General features: G+C 35.6%; 1 protein-coding gene across 1 annotated transcript in view; it reads left to right on the top strand.

Annotated features, from left to right (window-relative positions):
• The window catches only part of LOC110371910 (max dimerization protein 4), a 104,366-nt gene that overhangs the window by 45,424 nt on the left and 39,435 nt on the right, over window positions 1-19,507 (top strand). Inside the window, exon 2 of the mRNA XM_064035422.1 lies at window positions 13,379-13,496. Within this exon, the coding sequence (XP_063891492.1) occupies window positions 13,422-13,496 (75 nt within the window). The 5' untranslated portion in view covers window positions 13,379-13,421. The remainder of the gene's footprint in view (window positions 1-13,378; window positions 13,497-19,507) is intronic.

The raw sequence follows: 19,507 nt of genomic DNA, 5'->3' as shown, positions 1-19,507 counted from the left end.
GTAACTACAGAAGTAAAAGTATGTATTTCATAATAACATTGTAGACTTGAGAGCGAGATAAATTATTGTATGCCCAAATGTGTTGATTGATGTGATATAACTTCTCTAATTACTGATATAAAGCAATAAATACTACTTCACTTTACTTTTAGCAGTAACAAAATAAGAGTGCAATATCGTAGCATAGATTGATAAAATATTTGAATACATAAGTATATTTTGCGATAGTTCAAAAATTATCTATAGTTTTCCACAAAATAGGTACGTACTTATATTATTGACAAAAAAATAAATTACTTTTATTAACATAACATAAAACCGCATTTAAACACATTTTGACAAAATATACCTACCACCTCCTTTATAGAAGTATTACCAGTCTTCACATTCTATGTTGACCATGAAGTACTATAGATCTTCCCTGCCACGCGTTATATAAACAGACTTAGCATAACGCCAGCACTTCAGGCGACTTCATGGCTGAAGGCTTCATGAATGATGCAGAGGCTATCAGTTATCTGATCACGGATGCCTTACACCCCTCACCTATATTCGGCAAGTCACACCTATTTTACAGACGTGTTGGTGTTTACACCAACACGTCTGTAAAAATCAGTCAGTTAAAATATAATACTTATCCGAATAAAATACAAAATTGGGCCGCATAAAATCCTGACACACACACACATCATGACAAGTTAGTTTAGTGCAATGTAAATAAACGCAGTTGTAGGAACCATGCCTTGAATCAAAAAACAGTTCAAACTGACTTTTAAAGCCCAGTAAATTGACATTGCACACTTTTTACGTAACAACATTTACTTTGACTCAAAAGACTTCAATTCTGAAATATGAACGTGTAAAACAAAAGAGAGTTTCGACACGAATCCCCGTCATGTTCGCGCAACGTTATGCCATAGTGGGCTTTGACCTTTACCGGCCACATTGACACATGTCACCCCGTTTATCCCGGAGAAATATTACACATGCATTTTTTATCCGACCGCTCAAAGTTGCTTGTTTAAAAAGAGCTTACTTTGTACGTTGTGAGTTTATATTTTATTTAGAGCTTGTAATATATTAATTGCGGAGTTATTATGTAAAACAGTGTTTATGGTAATTAATCATGAAGTTATTTCAGTTTTATTTCTGACTGTCTGAATTTGCTAGATAAGCATTAAACCTATTTGTGTAATGACTTTTTAATGTTTTTTTTTTCTTATGTACCTTTATTGTCAAAACCAACTGTTCGACACAAATGTAAATTTGTTGAAGAATAAATAAATAAATAAACCTTAATTGTAGCTTCCTAATAGCAAGCGTCTGATATCTGATGATTGCTGAGCTCTCAAAAATATGGCACAAATCTCTAATTTTACAAACTTCGTTTAAAACCCAGGCAGTCGTCCACTGGGGATTAACTAGCATCTTTAGCAGTCTCTAAAATCTGGTAGCCTTTACTTAAACACGACTCCAACATACTTAATAAGATGGTAAAAATATGGACAATAAAAGTCATGTAGACCCAGTCACATCACTTTATAGCTACCGCCCATCCCGCCAGCCAATAAACAACTTTAATAAATGTTTATTTAAAAGAAATCCCATTAAAAAACAAACATGTTTTTCCTTCAAGCTCAATTAAAAATAGCCCACAACAATGAGTATCGATCGTTAATTTCATTAGACGTTGAACGAGCGGCTATTATAGATTCCGGTTTAAATTAAACTTTCTGTGTTAACAGGAAGTTTAACTGAGAATTTACATCATCAGCCTATCGCAGTCCACTGCTGGACATAGGCCTCTCCAAGTGCACGCCACTGAGATCGATTTTCGGCTACTCGCATCCAGCTCCTGCCAGCCGTCTTGCGCAAGTCATCACTCCACCGTGCCTGAGGACGTCCTACACTACGCTTGCCGAGGCGTGGTCTCCACTCTAGAACTCGTTTACCCCAACGGTTATCGGTTCTTCGGCTAATATGGCCAGCCCACTGCCACTTCAGCTTGCTGATTCGGTGGGCCATGTCGATGACCTTGGTTCTCTGACGGATTACCTCATTTCTGATGCGATCCCTCAGAGAAATGCCAAGCATAGCCCTTTCCATAGCCCGCTGAGCGACTTTAAACTTGTGGACCAGCCGTACCGTCAGTGTCCACGTTTCGGCTCCGTAAGTCATGACAGGTAGAACGCACTGATTGAAGACTTTCGTCTTTAGGCACTGTGGGATCGACGATGTTAGGACTCGACGTAGCTTCCCAAATGCAGCCCAACCCAACTGAATTCTCCTATTCACCTCGTCCTCAAAGTTGTTTCTACCTAACTGCAATGTCTGCCCGAGGTATACATATTTCCGAACAACTTCGAGAACGGCGCCGTATCGCAATCGGTTCCGGTAGAACATGTTCATTGAACATGACCTTGGTTTTGTCCAAGTTCATCCGTAGGCCGATGCGTAGAGAAGATTCAGCCAGGTCGTTCAGCATTTGTTGTAGGTCCTGCAGCGTTTCTGCCATGATGACGATATCGTCAGCAAAAAGTGAGAGATGTGTTCGCCATTGATGTTGATGCCACGTCCTTTCCAGTTCAGCGTCTTGAACATATCCTCCATTGCATTAGTGAACAGTTTCGGGGAAATAACATCCCCTTGTCTCACTCCTCGATGCAACGGTATGGGCCTTGTTTGCTGATTTTGTACTTGGACGGACATTGTAGCGGCTTCGTAGAGACATCTCATCACTTGGATGTATCGCCAATCTACTTGACAACGCTGCAGGGACTCCAGAACAGACCAGATTTCAACCGAGTCAAAGGCCTTCTCATAGTCCACAAATGCTAGACACAGGGGCTGATTATACTCTTCGGTCTTCTGTATAATCTGCCGCACTGTGTGGATGTGGTCTATGGTGCCGTATCCGCTCCGAAACCCAGCCTGCTCCGGTGGTTGGAATTCGTCGAGTCTTCGCGCAAGTCGGTTCGTGATCACTCTTGAGAACAGCTTATAGACGTGGCCATTTGTTTTGTTTGCTAAGGAATTTTGTATTATGCGGAAGTTAGTGGATTGTTGAAGTTTATTGTGTTGCAAAGCTAAACTTGAATTTGTAAGTGAAGTGTATCAGTGTTATTTCTGGCTATTATCACTTACACTGCACTTACTACAACTATGAATTTTGTAACAATTCATCTTATCGTTCCATACTTAGATGAAACGGGATTTTGTGACATATTTTCTCGTTTTATCTTGACTTATTAACATTGGAAATAGAATCTCTGAAAAGTAAGTAAAATAAAATAGATTTTTAACTTCCCAATAAATGAACATTTGGAATAGTCATAAAGTAATTAATTAATCCCCTTCTAAACCATAAATCATGCAGAACCAAAAAATAAAAGGGAAGGATCTCCATAAAAAGGGGTACAATGAAGATATAAAAAAATAAATCAAAGTGAAGTCAGGCGTGCAAAAATGTTAAGATATGCTTAACCCTAACGTGACGATCCTGCGGACAAACAGGGTTGACAACACAATCCGGAATTGGGGGCCCTTTTCCTACCTAATTTTACTTTTTTTATATATAAAATTTTGGACTTATTTGAGTATTTAAAAATTGAAAAAAAAACCATGTGTTCTTTGAATATTAATGTAAATAGGCCTCGAGTGTTCTGAATGAGAAATGGATCTGTAGCATAGTGTCGGAGATTTCCTTTACGTTTGTAATCTTTTTCGTTCATAAGACATTATAGAGGTAAAGCAGTACTCAAAGACAGAACATTTTCACATCTAGACTGCAAACACCAACATCTGGACCTAAATAGAAACACTTGACAGCCCTACAATTGCCGTGGGGTGCAAGTTTCTTTCAAATTCATCCATCTTTTGACAGGCCGGGGTGGGTCAGTTAGACGACGGACGTGCCGGGGGGTGGGGGGGTAGGAAATGAGATCCCACCCCTCGGGACGTTTTGCATACAGATTGGGTTGGACCGCCGGCCGTCAGATATGGGGACATACGTATTTTGGGGGCCCGCAGTTGAGACGTGAGCTGTGGAGGGTTGGACCGGTATTTTTTGAGATATTTTTGAATTTTAAGTATTGTAGTAGTAGATTCTCACTAATTTGTAGTTAACGGATTTATTAATTGGAGTCCGTTTTTAATGAAAGCACGATATTCCAAGCACTAGCTAATAATTAGTTTACCATGGGCCAAGCTAACAGTGTGTGAGGGTGTGGCCATATTATTTTTTCAATACAGTTAGCATTTGGTGTCTTTCAGAACCACTACGTCCAACTTTAGATACCGTCTCCTTAAACATATTATACAACAATGAAAATGATGTACAACATTCAGTCCCTGTCCGAATTCACAGTAGCTACCTTATATCCCTAGATATACATACGTACACAGTGGTACCACAATGGGTTACAGTGTTCGAAGCTTTAAAAGAGGTCGGTGGTCATTGAAGGTACATTACCGTTTGACCGGCGCTCCGTTGTTCTCTTAAATGCGACTATTCTCCTATCTGCATAATGTAGACTGGAGTTCAAACAAGTCTTGTTTTAAACTTTGGTTTGTTTACATTTAAAATTTAAGGTTTAAGTTTCATGTTACTGAAAGCTAGGCAGATGATGATGATTACGCAACAGAAATGAAACCCTAATATGTTTTCGCCTGCTATTCAATAGTTTATCACGAAGGATTTCAATCCTTAACCTTATAACCATAAGATTCAAAATCACTTCTAAAAAAATCTCCTACTAAATAAAATGCCAGGACCTACCTAATCAAAAAACAGGCCTAGCTTTAAAATACAGACTGAAACCCAGCTTTGATATACCAATTCCCAGCCGTACAAAAGTATAATTGGATTTTGTTGGTTTAAAAAAGTGGGGTCCCAATAAATTGGTATAGGTTTCCCTATCACCTGGGACCTAACTCCGAGTTCTGAAATGTAATGGCTTTCAGTTTTACAGGTTTGAAACAATGGTAATAATGCGTAGGTGAATGGGTGAATTTTTAATGGGTTAGGTAACGTTGTGGGGGTGGTTTTTAGTGGTAATATGACAAATATTTAGACATACTGTGGCATGTTTTATTGTTTTTGTATAAACTCTTGTTTCTATAGGTTTCTTTCCTGAAATAATTAATTTTATTTATTACAAAAACTAATGGTTCTTTTAGCAAAAAAACGTCCAAATAGTTTGTTTCCTTTTTTACTGAAAATTACGAGGATTTATTTTATGAATCACTAGTTTTTTTTTTTTTGTAATCTGAAATGTTATTCAATATAAAACAATACTGCTGAAGCTCAAATTAATTTACTTACACCGTCCTGTATAAATGTCTTACATCATCATCATCATCCTCCGAGCCTTTTCCCAATCATGTTGGGGTCGGCATCCAGTCTAACCGGATTCAGCTGAGTACCAGTGCTTTACAAGAAGCGACTGCCTATCTGACCTCCTCAACCCAGTTACCCGGGCAACCCAATACCCCTTGGTTAGACTGGTGTCAGACTTACTGGCTTCTGACTACCCGTATCGACTGCCAAGGATGTTCAATGACAGCCTTTTCCCAAATTTTTTCTTACAACACATACAAAAAAAAATTAACTTATAAAAATCTCGCACACAGAAGGCTTAACATAAGCCAGTATAAACCTTTTAAAAATCACTTAACTTTAAACCAGTGGTTCTTAACCTTTTTGACATGAGGGACCACTTTACTAAAGTTTGTCTTGCCGGGGACCACCTCATCGGTTTACCTAAATTAGCACTCATTTCTTTATTATGTATCAAAAAAAATATCTGAATTTTTGGGTCAGTTCTACTCAAAGCTAAACGCATGTCGGCAGTTGTGTGCAAATGCAATTAAAGAAAAACTTGCCTATGTAGTTTCCAATGCGCGAGCGAAGCGAGCGCGAAATTTTTATTGGACTTAAACCAAATATTACGTAAAATGTAGCCCAAACGTACTTTAACTTATTTGTTGACAAATGCAAAATAAGGGCATATAGTCTCTGAATACGCGAGCGAAGCGAGCGCGAAAATTTATCGGACTTAAACCAAATATTACGTAAAATGTAGCCCAAACGTACTTAACTTTTTGTTTGTTGACAAATGCCAAAATATGTATATAGTTTCTGAATACGCAAGCGAAGCGAGCGCGAAATTTTTATCGGCCTTCAACCAAATATTACGTAAAATTTAGCCCAAACGTACTTAACTTTTTGTTTGTTGACAAATGCAAAGGGAAGGGCGGAATACGGTTTCTGAATACGCGAGCGAAGCGAGCGTGAAATTTTAATTATTTTTTAAGACTCAAAACCAAAACAATTACGTAAAATGTAGCCCAAACATACATTTTCATGAATGGGGGGACTAGGTACGACACACCCGATATATGTACGTCCATGCGAAAACCCCCGCTCGCAATTACAAATCGATAAAAATTTAGTTACATAACGTATAGCAACGTCGTCAAAGCTAAGCTTCGCGGACCACTTGGAATGCCACCAGGGACCACCAGTGGTCCGCGGACCACCGGTTAAGAACCACTGCTTTAAACGGTAGAGTGACGAACGATTATTCACAGGGCGACATTATCGCTCGCAGACCATGATTGATCGAACATTGATTCGTGACGGTGTAAATGCGCCCGGCGGTCTATTAGAGCCGTGTGTCACACCGACGCGTAAGGGGACTCATTTCCTTTTTATTGTTAGTGATAAATATAAGGAATTTTAGGGAATGATTGCGCTGTTTTTGGGAGGATGTGTGATATTGTTTTGGCTGAATAGAGGAGATATTCTTGTGTATTAAAAATTGTATTATATTTGAAACTAGCGACCAGCCTCGGGTTCGCAAGCGATAACAGTATTTCTCTGCTATTTAATGGATGTTATTATACATATAAACCTTCCTCTTCAATCACTCTGTCTATTAAAAAAAAAACCGCATTAAAATGCGTTGCGTAGTTTTGAAGATTTAAGCGTACAAAGGGACGTAGCGATATGGGGACTAAAAAGCGACTTTGTTTTATACTATTTAGTGATAATACTCTGTCACCACACCAAAAATATAGCACAAAAGTTCACTAAAATAAAATGTAATCCCTCCACTACGAGATACCAAAAGTATAGAGAGAAAAACGTTACGTAATTCCCAAATAACTTCTACAAAATCCGTAGCAAACAATTCAATCTACGAACGTAGCGCGTAGCTCGTAGCTCGTAGCGTCGTAGCGCTTCGTAACCGGCGGCGCTACGCAGGGCGGTAACGGTAATGTAATTATTGAATAATATGGCTCGAGCGAGCTACGCCGATTGCCGTAGCGATAATCGTAGTCCGTAGCAAATTTAATGGCGGACTACGTGTTTTTACAATTAGAGGGTTGCTAATGATATTTAATAGTGTGTTTTGACTTACACATATATGAATATTACTTAATAAATTCAATATCGGCCTCAACAACAAAACACAAAGTCACACACACACACACAGAGAAAGTAATAAAAAAATACTGTAAGTAAGTTTTTATCTATTTTGTTCAGTAGTGTCTTGTAACAAAGAAATATGTAGAGACAGAAGCTAGCAATCACGATAACGAGGACATTTGTAACGTTACGACACGGATACGACATGTATACGACAAACATACGACAAGAGTTCGACACTTCACTAACAGTTGTTCGAAGGAAATAAACTTATAACTTGAAGGTTAGTTAACGTTTTACAAATAGTAACATTTTATAGGTACGAGAGATAATGTTGTGTATGTTTTTTGTGCGGAATTTCCTAATTGTTTGTTTTAAAAAACTACACAAAATATAGAATACGCACTACAAACTATTTCAATTACTATTGATATTTTTATCTATATCTATACATATATTTATTGCATACTACACTTACACAAAATATAGAATTACGTTTGTGCCATTTTAATAGAAAATTCTGTCTTTTTTTTTCAAAAGCACAAAATATTTTTTAAATCATTTTTTTTTTCATAAAATCTTAGTTCTTGAAGTAAAGCTTTGAAGGACAAAAGCTTTAAAAATATTTCATAAATCTTGATTCCTTAATGAAATGTAATCTCCTAAAATAAGGCATTATCTACAAATACAACTAAGTAACAAAACCAACTACATATATATATAAAAACTTGTACTTAATCCAGTACATAACATGAACGTACTAGTTTTATCTGTTACCCCACATAAACCTTAATGTTTGATAGTTGGCGCGAAATTATTTACAAAAGCTTCCTCTCGGTTAGGCTGCGGTCTCACTACATGTATTACATAAGTTGGTAATTAGATGTGTTGTAATCATTATTGTTGGTAATCATTATTGTTGGTAATCATTATTGTTGGTAATCATTACTGTTGATAATTATCAAAGTAAAATTTCTAGACATGATAATTTGAGATTTGAATTTAGAAGATTATTTTTCCGACCCAAATATCGACCAATAGAATTGCACCATTCGACGTCACGTGGTACAACCTACATGGTATTATACTGATAATTTTTTGAATATTTTCTCTGGTCGTTGCTATGTCAAACTGACAGGTTGTGGCCGACATTTGGGACGGAAAAATAATCTCGAATAAGAGCTTCAAATTCTCTATTTCCCTCAGGTCCCTGCAAACAAATAGTCGTCAAGTTTTCAGGAAAATCACTCGCGCTTCGCGCTCGTGATTTTTTAACCTGAAAAACTTGACTCCTTCATTTGTTTGCAACGAACCTATCGGGAAATACCCGATAATTTTGAAGCTCTTGTGGTATTATAAGTGAGTATTTTTAAACATATAACTGTTTAGAAAAAAAGAAACATTCATTTGTAAGAATATGGGTAAGAATTAGTTGTTAGTTTGTCGTTATCCAGTTCTAACCATACTCAGCCATAATCAGGCGTACAAATTCGTTCGCGATCTATGTGTGAACTATTTTTTTCCATGGTTTTTTGAATTAACCGACTTTAGAGCAATGCTATATACCTACCGAATTTAAGTTATTTCATGTTATGAAAAACATAGATAACTTATTCAACACAAAAGCCTCTGGTATTGTAAATTATCAGACACACATTTTTCTACCCAGTCAAATAAAAAACCCTTCCGATTCGTGTCACACAACACACCCCACCAGCCGCCATTTTGCCCATAAACAAAACAGACACAGGTGTGTTGTCGCGGTTTAAAAAACCGCCAGTTCTGCGCCCACCCTTAAACTCCCGTCGTAATTACACCGTTTTCAACATTATCATAGTGAAGTACGTCCAATTTCGGCTTGACGACTTTTTTACGAGTTTTCGACTCGTAAGTAATTTACGAGGTCGTAAACTCACCGAGCACTATATAGCGTTGATAACAATGTACTGAAGTATTTTAGTGAATTGCTTCTGATGTCTTGAGGCAGGTGGTGGCTTTTAGGCTTTGAGAAACACGCGTGCTCATATAGGCGGTGTGTAGGTACTGAAATATTGTTCCTATGTTTGTTTAGCTGACTGCATTATAACGCCTAGTCTGTACCATGCTTTACAATCCTTACTAATATTATAAATGGGAAAGTGAGTTTGTTTGTTTGTTTGTTTGTTTGTTCCGCTTTCACGCCGTAACTACTGAACCGATTGCTTTGAAATTTTGCAGACGTAAAGTTAGAAGTCCGGATTAAATAATAGGGTACTTTTTATCCCGAAAAAAATAGATATTCCCGAGGGAAAACAAAAATATTGTTTGCTTGCTTGATGGATTGATTGTAGATGGCGCTGTGTGTCCAATATAACCGAATTCCACGCGGGCGTAGCCGCGGGCGGAAAGCTAGTGTATTATAAATACGAAAGAAATTCTGTCTATGTTAAAAAATTACATTAAAACACCTGACCCGATTGAAAGTATGTGTAACATTGGAAAAGGACATAGGCTAATTTTTATTCGTGTGATGAGAGTAGTTCCCATGAATATGAATAAAAAAAACACTGAAAATTCGACCATATAACTGAAGCATACTCCTAGGTTGTTCAGGCTGCATTGATTTATTAAATAATAATTTTATTTGTTAAACAGAAGACTTTGTTATTAAAAAATGCTTTGAAATGGCTTTCACAACATAACCCATATAAACTACCAGCTGCTTTATTTAACCGGGCCAACACCGCGCAGTAGGCTAAATAAAGTAATTTATGTTGTCGTAAACATTCGGTTATCGCTGTGATAACAATGTGTTAAGATATTGTTGGGAATTGCCACGCGATACCTTACCGAGGGGCTGGGGTAATACAAATCATATTCAGCTGTAATTTTACTAGCATTGTTGTGAATTTTATAGAAAGGAATTTGTCAAAAAGTCAAATAATTTATTTCACAACAAAAAAGCAACAATTTAATTAGAACGGGCAAACAATTTTGTTAGGGTATTAAAATAAGCTGCCATATAAACACTAAAAAACCATTAAAATATGTATTAGCACCTAATGTTTGTAAAATCTTCTTGATTTAAATAGACAGTATCACACTAAAGGGTAAACTATTTTTACCGTTCCGAATCCTAAAGTCGTTTAAATTTTAAACAGATTATTAAAAGTAGGTAATCAATTCTACCTGTGACGAATTCTTACTTTTGTAACATAAATTATGTAACAAAGTCGTTCAAACAAAACGTAAACTATGACCATCTATGACCTCACTACCTCACTCGATTTACCTACTTACCACAACATTACTGACGCCCAAAATACCTACTTTATTCTCTCCGATTATTTCACGAAGCCTAATGTATTTTTAATATATCGTACGCGGAGCTGTTTGTTTATTTTCGTGTTTATTGCTCCCCACCTCTCGCTGTCACCGTACCTGCCAAGTACCAACAATTTTATATCCCAGTAAGAGTAGCACACTGGAGACTAAAAAAGTTGGCCGCCAGTTGGCCCATCGGGCCAACCATCGGTTTTAAAAACATACATTTTTTAAATAAATTCGTGAATTTAATGAAAGTTTTTAGTTGGTCAGATATCAGCCAAATACCTGGTCGTTGTTATGTGAAATGTTTCGAGTAAGATTGGGTTTCGAGTAATTTATTTTTACCATTCATTTATGAGCACAGTTCACAAGTTGTCGGCCGACTAAAAATTTGCTGTGTGCTCATACTCTTACGATAAAAATATTAGTATTTTTTTCCTCGAATAACACAGCTATAAATTCACGATTTTCTTATAAAGATTTCGCAGGTAAGGCAGATATAATTAGGTGAGTATAAACCATAGATTTTGTGGTATGCGGGTGTTATCGCCTCAGATAATATTAATGGTCGAATAGTGGGACAGAGATATTATTTTCGGGACATAAATTGGGCTATATTTGAGCTTATCTCCCGTTAATGTTCTCGTACTTACTGCAGTTATGTTGAAAACCAATTAAGATGTTAGATTTACGCTTTTACTTGAACTAGTCTATAATATTTTTAGCTATTGACTGTACTACTGTAACAAATACAGTTAATTTTAGTGAAATTAAATCTTCTTATTAATATTTTTATAATATTTTGTTTATCTCTCTTATCGGAGTTACAGAGCACTGATTTTGTATTTTTCAAATGATACAAGTATTTTTTAGATGAGAGTATTAATTTCTTTAGATACTTTTTGAATATTACTTTCCAATTCCCGTTTAGATTGTTATTAAATAAATTACTATTTCAATGATACTTTTCATCCTAATAAGTATATTACAGCAGTATTCACTACATACACGTATCACCTTCGAAATTCCAAAAACAACCTACAAATTCAGTAACAATAACAATAGTTAGTTCATACAATAGTGGTATGAAATTAGTGAGCGCAGTTCAAAGCGAAGCCGAGAGCGCGGCCGGCACGCGCCGAGTTGCCTTAACAAAGCTTATTTGCGATTATACTAACGTAAGTCGAAAATTTCGGCTTTTGGGAAACTCGAAATGTTTCGAGTAAGATTGGGTTTCGAGTTCATTTTTGTTGACCAATTATTTTCAAAAAAAATGTTCTTATCTGTATGATGTTAAATCAAGTTACGAATGTGTTTTGCTTCTCTGATTATAAACTAGTTTTTAAAAACTCGTTGGCTGTTGATCCTTATTTAGCTTTTTGTAGAAGCTTACAAGTTTTCTGCAATAGATTTTGATCTGGATGTTTTTTTCTCACGAAAGTGAATAGGCATTTACTCAAACGTATGGTAGGTATGGTATCACAATTTTGTAAGACAAAATGTATGTTTATAGTAAACTGTACAGAAAAATCTTTTTTACACTTTATACCAACATTTTATATACATTTAAATCAGCTTAATCTAAAGCAATTGCTTGAAGAGTACCAAAAAAACCTCTAGTAAGAGCGATTCTGTCGCTTTTATACCAAAACGTACGTTTATACTGAAACGCGAAAACACCCGTAACAGTAACATTATATTCTCAGTGGCTGAAATATAACCGCGTTATATTATCATGTATGAGCACTATTAAGTACGGGAGAGAATTATGAGAGAAATAGAAGAGAATTCGGGCACAACCAGTTTATCTGTTATGTATGTATTGTATGTTATTGTTATATTATAACTTGGGTTTAGTATGTTTATGTTGTGTTTTGTTTGTTTTTGTTACTCGTTTAAACGTTTAAACACTCTGTGTAAAAAATAACACTTTTATACAGAGCTAGCTGTCTTTCTATAGACAAGTTTAAGATTTTTAATTTAGACTAAACAGTCAGCCATTTCTTAAAAAAAAAACTTTTTGCAAATCAAAGTTTTCAGTCATTCTGATACCTACTAAATACCTGATCTTTGCAATGTGCGTACCACCATTCATCTTCATACTGACTTATGAGCTCAAACAAACTATCGGCCGACAAAAAGTTTACGGTTACTCTAAAAGTATAAGTTCCAGTTATTTGTGCCAATGTTGGCATTCTCTGTAATTAGTATAAAGGAGGGTAAATAATTTTCCTCGTAAAAAAGCACTTATGGTGTTTGTCTTTGTTATTTATGTGGATTCATTGGAACTTCCTTATGGGAAGGAAGGGGATTTATTACGATGCAAAGAAACTGGACTATATGGTGTTATTTTTAAGGTGTTTTGAGAAATATATATATTCTTGGAACATACTGAAATATTATAGTGTACTTCGTTAGCAAACTAGGGTTGGATTTATCAAACTTTGACCTGAAACGGACAGTTTGACATAATATAATAAAATCAAGTTATAATTTCTTTGGGTTTTTACCTGAAATAAATTAATTTTATTTATTTGTCTGAAAATATATGTAAATATATACCTATTAAATAGGTATATATTTACATATATTTTGTATATTAAATATACAAAATATTAATAATGAACTTTTTCTTTGTTACAGGAGAGCACATTTAAGAAGTTGCTTGGAAAAATTAAAGGACATGGTACCCCTAGGCCCCGAAGCGTCACGACACACAACATTAGGATTATTAACGAAAGCCAAAAGATTTATAAAGGTAAGTTTATTTTAACCAACTTTCCAAAAAGAAGAAATTTCTTACACGGAGCCTAGCGTAATAATTCTATATTACAACAGCTTACGTTTTGTAAACTTAAAATTGAATTATCTAAACTTACATAAAATATACTAAAACGGCATTCATTTTTCATACACAAGATATTATTTAAACTTCACAATCAGACACTAACAAACAAATTACCTAAAAAAACAAATAACCCTCAGAGATCTTATTCAAAGTTCTCAAACTATTATTCTAGAACTACGGGCGAAGTTAAATCCGGAGTATTTGCATTGCCCAGTCAGATTGTCTGGTCCAATACAGCATCTAATTTCGCTCGTCCTTAATATAAGTTGACCTAAGTCAGCATTAACTTAAGCTATCCATTCCCAAGTTAGCGGAACAACTTGAAACGTAGTTTACATAGACGCCTGTTGTATATGTTTTAAATGGAGATGGTTTTAACGATCGGATTGTCGCGGATGGATTGAGATTAGGAAATATTTAAGGTTTTATTTTTGGAAAGTGCTATGTGTTTTTTGAAGAGTATACATAATAGGAAAGGTGGTGTTTTTTAGGATTCCGTAGCTAAAAGGTTCTTAAGGTATTTGTAACCATCGTGCACAAAGACCGTGATAGTTAGAGAGTTGAAATTTTCACAGATGATGTATTTCCGTTGCCGCTATACTGCAAATACTGAAAACTAGAATCAAATAAATATTTTATACAACAAACGTGATTTTTTGCTCGATTTCGATAAATACATATGTACGTATAGAATATTAGTTTGGTACGGAACCCTTCGTGCGCGAGTCCGACTCGCACTTGGCCGGTTTTTTCTCCTATATATGTAGTTATAGATATTATGGGATTCCTGTTATTACAGTTAATTAATATTCATTAAATGGATTTAAACTTCTAGAACGATATCTACCTAAATTGAGTTTAAAATTAGGTTATGTTAACTTATTTACTTCTCACAAAACATAACCAACATATAATATAATATAAGCGAAAAGTACAAAATATGCGCATACACAGACAATTCTAAAACAAAACGTATCATCAGTCACTCCGAAGGTCGCTGTACAAGACAACTGATAAATGACTCGACTCGCCAAAACTTTCATATTTAATTATTTTCTACGATTTTATTACAAACAACCTTGACACGTCAGCTTGCCACTCGGAATTAGAAAAACGTTTTAACACTCAAAGAAGTTATTTGTGTAAAGTGTATTTTTTATAAACATAATGAAATATTTCGTTTTTGAATTATGTAATGTTGAAATGCTAAAAATTAAACCGACTTCCCAAAACACTAAAAAGCAAAAAAAAACTATTTTTAGGTGCATCGGCCTAGAATTCGGTGTCTAATGGATGTTACTAAGTTAATTTTGCCACCGACTTCTAGGCCGATGCACCTAAAAATAGTTTTTTTTTGCTTTTTAGTGTTTTGGGAAGTCGGTTTAATTTTTTTGTAAAAAAGTTTTTTATTTAAAGCTTTTCAGTGATACGTATAGTTGTCACTATCCATACAAGTGGGAAGTTCTCATCAATACAAAGAATATAAGTCCAAATACGAGGTATTTTACATATTCAGTTGTCGAGTTCCCTCGACTTTCTCTGGTCTCCATCATCAGGTCAGCTTCAAACCTTCACTGTTGCAAAGGTCTTGTCAATACAAATAATTTAAGCCCAAACACGAGGTAGTTTACATATTCAGTTGTCGAGTTCCCTCGACCCTCTCTGGTTTCCATCATCAGATCAGCTCCAAATCTTCACTGTTGAATAGTGCTTTTAGGCGTACACCTGAGTATCAAGTTTTTACCCTATGTATGCCTACAACTTTCGAAGGTTGCCCTCGATTTCTCAGGGTTTCCATCATCAGATCCTGACCTGATGACTATGGGACCAACTGGCAGCTATTCCGAGTCGAACAAAAAAAGAATCACGTAAATCGGTCCATAAACCTCGGAGTAATCGATGTACATACATAGAAAAAAAAAAACATACCGGCCGAATTGATAACCTCCTCCTTTTTGGGAAGTCGGTTAAAAATAGATTTTGTTGATTTGTGTAAATTATAACGAGCGATTGTTTCGTCATTTGAATTTGTAATTCATTCAATATTAACGTTGGATAATAATTTATTAGCTAAAAACTTTGCACGGGACACGTGAAAGTAACCCACTATTTTTATGACACTGGTAAATCCATCGAAAGGAAAAAGTATTTCGAGTTTGTTTTGACCAAAGAGGTATAAATACGTAGGTATCAGGCCAATAAACTTTAGATTTAAAAAAATACCGATTCCAGTCCATCCTTTACTACCAAAGATAAAACTCACGAAGCAAAGTATAATAATTATTGAGTGCTCAAGAAACTCCTCCTTGTTTAAATATTTGATGTCCAAAAATAAGTAATTTACAGGGCAAGTTTTCTTTTTAACTTTTTTCATTAAAGACTTGCTGAAAGGGCGAAAAGGGAGAATTTCGGGATTATTTGGCGCCCTTAAAACGGAGGCTGTTGGGCGCATCAGAACGACATCCGTTTCCTGTTTTCGGTAATAGTTGTGAGAGCTTTTGTGAGCTGTGCTTCGAATAGTGTTAATGGCGTCATTTGACGTTTAATATCTGTAAAAGTACTTAAACCTGTGGTTTTAATGTTCGTTCTGAGGCTTTAGAATATCTGTACTATACACTTACAATAACTTTCGTCTCAATCCATATAAAGGCTGTTTGTAAGAGTTCGTTTTTAGTGCCTTTAGTGTCACCTGTTTCATATTTTAGTACTTTTTTGTCATTTAAATTGGTGTACATAGTAGAGTGGTTCAATAGTTTTGACCTTAAAGCGTGACAAACAGAGAGAGTGACTTTCGCATTTACACAATATTAGTAAGGATGGAATATAAATAAATCAAGTATAGTAATCACCGGGATACAGCCAATTAAAGACATTTTCTCATTCTAATTTAACTTGATAAATAATAGTTGTGCCATTAAAACAGTAAATAAGCCCATTAATTTATGGTTTCTTTGATTAAAACAAAAGGAAATGAAACGTAAATTATCCGCTGCAATCATAACAAATACATTTGTAAGATTTATATCTCTATGTAATAGTCTCATTTCCTTTAACGAAATAATGCTATTTTAAGTTTTCTGGAGGTAAAACGTACCTAGTAGGTTAATTATTGCACCTTTAAGGAAATTGTGATTATGACTGTTCACGATATTTTTAATTACTAATACTGTCGACTGTTAATTAGGTCATCTCAAATGTGAAATGGTGTCAAAGTATCTTATCAATTTATTTGAAGAAAATATTTTATGAATCGCAAATACATTAAAAACAGTATTTTTTTGCAAATAATAAAAGTATATCAATATGCACCAATGCACACACAATTATCATTCAAACCATAAACACTACTTCTATCACGTACTTCAACATTACCACCTTCTCAGCAGTCGGCTAGGTCGACAAACAAGCGACAATCGGGGCTAATCGTCAGCCCAGACCAAAGACATCGCAAGCTTAACTTACTGCTCCAACTCGGTCCACAAACAAAGGGCAAGGAAAAGGGTTTCCCGCGCTTCCGCCCGGCGCCGTTTCCGGCCCGTCACTTCCGTTCCCCCTTCCCCTCCCCCCACTCCTCTCTTAGGCTCCGGAGGTACGGAGGTACTACGCCCTTGCGGAGGGATGTTTTTTTTTCAACTACGTATGCTTTCAGTGGAAATGGTAAGAGCTTTGTCATAGAAACTTGGCGTTCACTTCTGAGAAATATCTTGTAGGGATGAGTTTTGTTTGTGTGTGTGTCTGTGTGTAGGTGTTGATGTGTGAATTTATGTGTTGTGTAACACGAAATAAATATGCTTTGTAAAGGATAGAGCGTGTGCAGTGTGTCTTTGTAATGATTTGGTATAATTGCTTGTTTGAAAAACTGATTTTGAAGATTGTTTCGTTACTCTGGCTGTTACTAGATCATTTTGATCAGAAAATAGTAAGTCTTGCAAAAGGTAGTAATCTAGCTTTGGTATGTACTTATCTGCCTAGCCTTTTTCCAACTGTATTGGGGTCAGTACCCTTTTCACATAAATTCTATGATGCTTTATTTGGTGTTCTATGTCAGCCACTCTTTCCTTTATCATCCATCGTTTAAGCCGCAGGTTTTCATAACACCAACTAATTTTGTCAAAACTTTTCAGTACAACGACCGACATTATATAACTTTTATAAAATTTATGAACTTCAAATGATGTTAGACTAATTGTTAGTTAATTGAATTTTAAACTTTCAGTACACTTTCACATTCAATTTGTGCGAAAGTTACTTTCGTTTTAACAGCACCCTGTATCTTTGGTTTAGTTTATTTAGGGCACTGTTTTAATAGGAACAGTTAAATTAAATTATTTTAAATGTTTAATTGTGTTAACTCAATATTATCTCTAATTATGGAGTGGAAGATGGTTAGAATTCTGAAGTATGGTGTTGAATTATCACTCTTTATTTTTTGCTTTTGTTACGAACGATATCTTTTTAACCTTTCTAATATAATTTTAAGTCAAAATTACAGGGCATTGTATGGCCTAGTTCTTAGGGCCCAACAATGGAAATGAAGACTAACAAACAATCTAAATCATTGGATTTTATTTACATTTATAAAAATGAGAGTTTCTGTCTCTGAAGCCAACTACATGTAGCATCCCTGTTCCCGATATCAGTAGTCAATTTTGTATATTTTTAAATTGTATTATTGATATTTAAAAATCTATTCACCATGTATAGCAAACTTCAGCTACAACATATAATAAGCCCTCACCAAGCCCATTGAACCTCACCAAAGTACAGTCGCACACAAAACGTGTCAAATATGACCGATGTCCGAACATTGACTACGCATAGTATCGTATATTGTGTCGCAGCGTTTCGGTGTTATACGGCGCGTCCGGCGTCCGGCCGTCCGGAGTGAGCGATGGCCGAAAACCGGACACAGTTCGCATTCGTCACCAAGCCATTGTGTCGACGCTACTATGGGTTCAATTGGAATCTGTTTTGTATTGTCTGTTGTACTAGGTATGTGTGGTAGATAAAGGGTTGGAATTTTAATATTGATGTCTGATTTATTAGTGAAGAACAAAAGAGGACTGAAGGTACGTAGGGATTAGTGTTGTCAAAGGGACAATGCAACCAAAGGTTGTGCAGAATCATGTGCACAGTGCATAGAAGTCTCTGTTTTTCTAATATGTATTTTTATGAATTGATTTCTCACATAATGCATTGTAAAATATCTACATAGTTTGTTGAAGTACTTTATTGTTGTATTTTTTCTTGCCTTTTCTCAAAAACTGTGTACAAACTGTTAAATAAATGGCCACAGCACAGTTTTTCTAATACGACTTTACGAATCGATCACATGTGTAATGAATTGTATAGGATCAATGTGATCACTATTATCTTCTTAAAGAACACAAATTATATAATCAATTTGTCATACATTTTTAAGCACAACACACACTCACACACATTATAACAACAAAAAACTCACACTCATCTCACAAATGAAAAACCTGTATCAACTGACCCATGGTAGTTCACACCCTCCCCTCTCTTACCTCCCGACACTATTCGTTTTACACGTCACATTAAACTTGACGCTGCTGACTGTACGACGATATACGGAGATAGTATAAGTGCGGACGATGTTTTTGCTGACGCTACGTATGTGGTATTTTTCTTGTTAGTGTTTTGTTTTTGTGTGATGCTTAAGTGTAATTAATTGTGGTGGTTGGAATTAATTTTGATTTTCATTTGTTTTAGTGAACGTAAATGATAGTACGTTTTGGCGTTTCATACAAACATTTTTTATAAGTCACTAGATGATCCCGCGAACTTCGTATCGTTTAAACCTTCCCTAGACCTCTACAAACATTTTAAAACTAAAATAAGCCAAATCGGTCCAGCCATTCTGGAGTTTTAGTCAGACTAACGAACAGCAATTCATT

This window comes from Helicoverpa armigera, chromosome 7, assembly GCF_030705265.1.
Source record: "Helicoverpa armigera isolate CAAS_96S chromosome 7, ASM3070526v1, whole genome shotgun sequence".
In the NCBI taxonomy this organism is placed as follows: domain Eukaryota; kingdom Metazoa; phylum Arthropoda; class Insecta; order Lepidoptera; family Noctuidae; genus Helicoverpa; species Helicoverpa armigera.
Note: the sequence above shows the minus strand (reverse complement) of the source record. Positions and strands in the feature narration are given on the sequence as shown.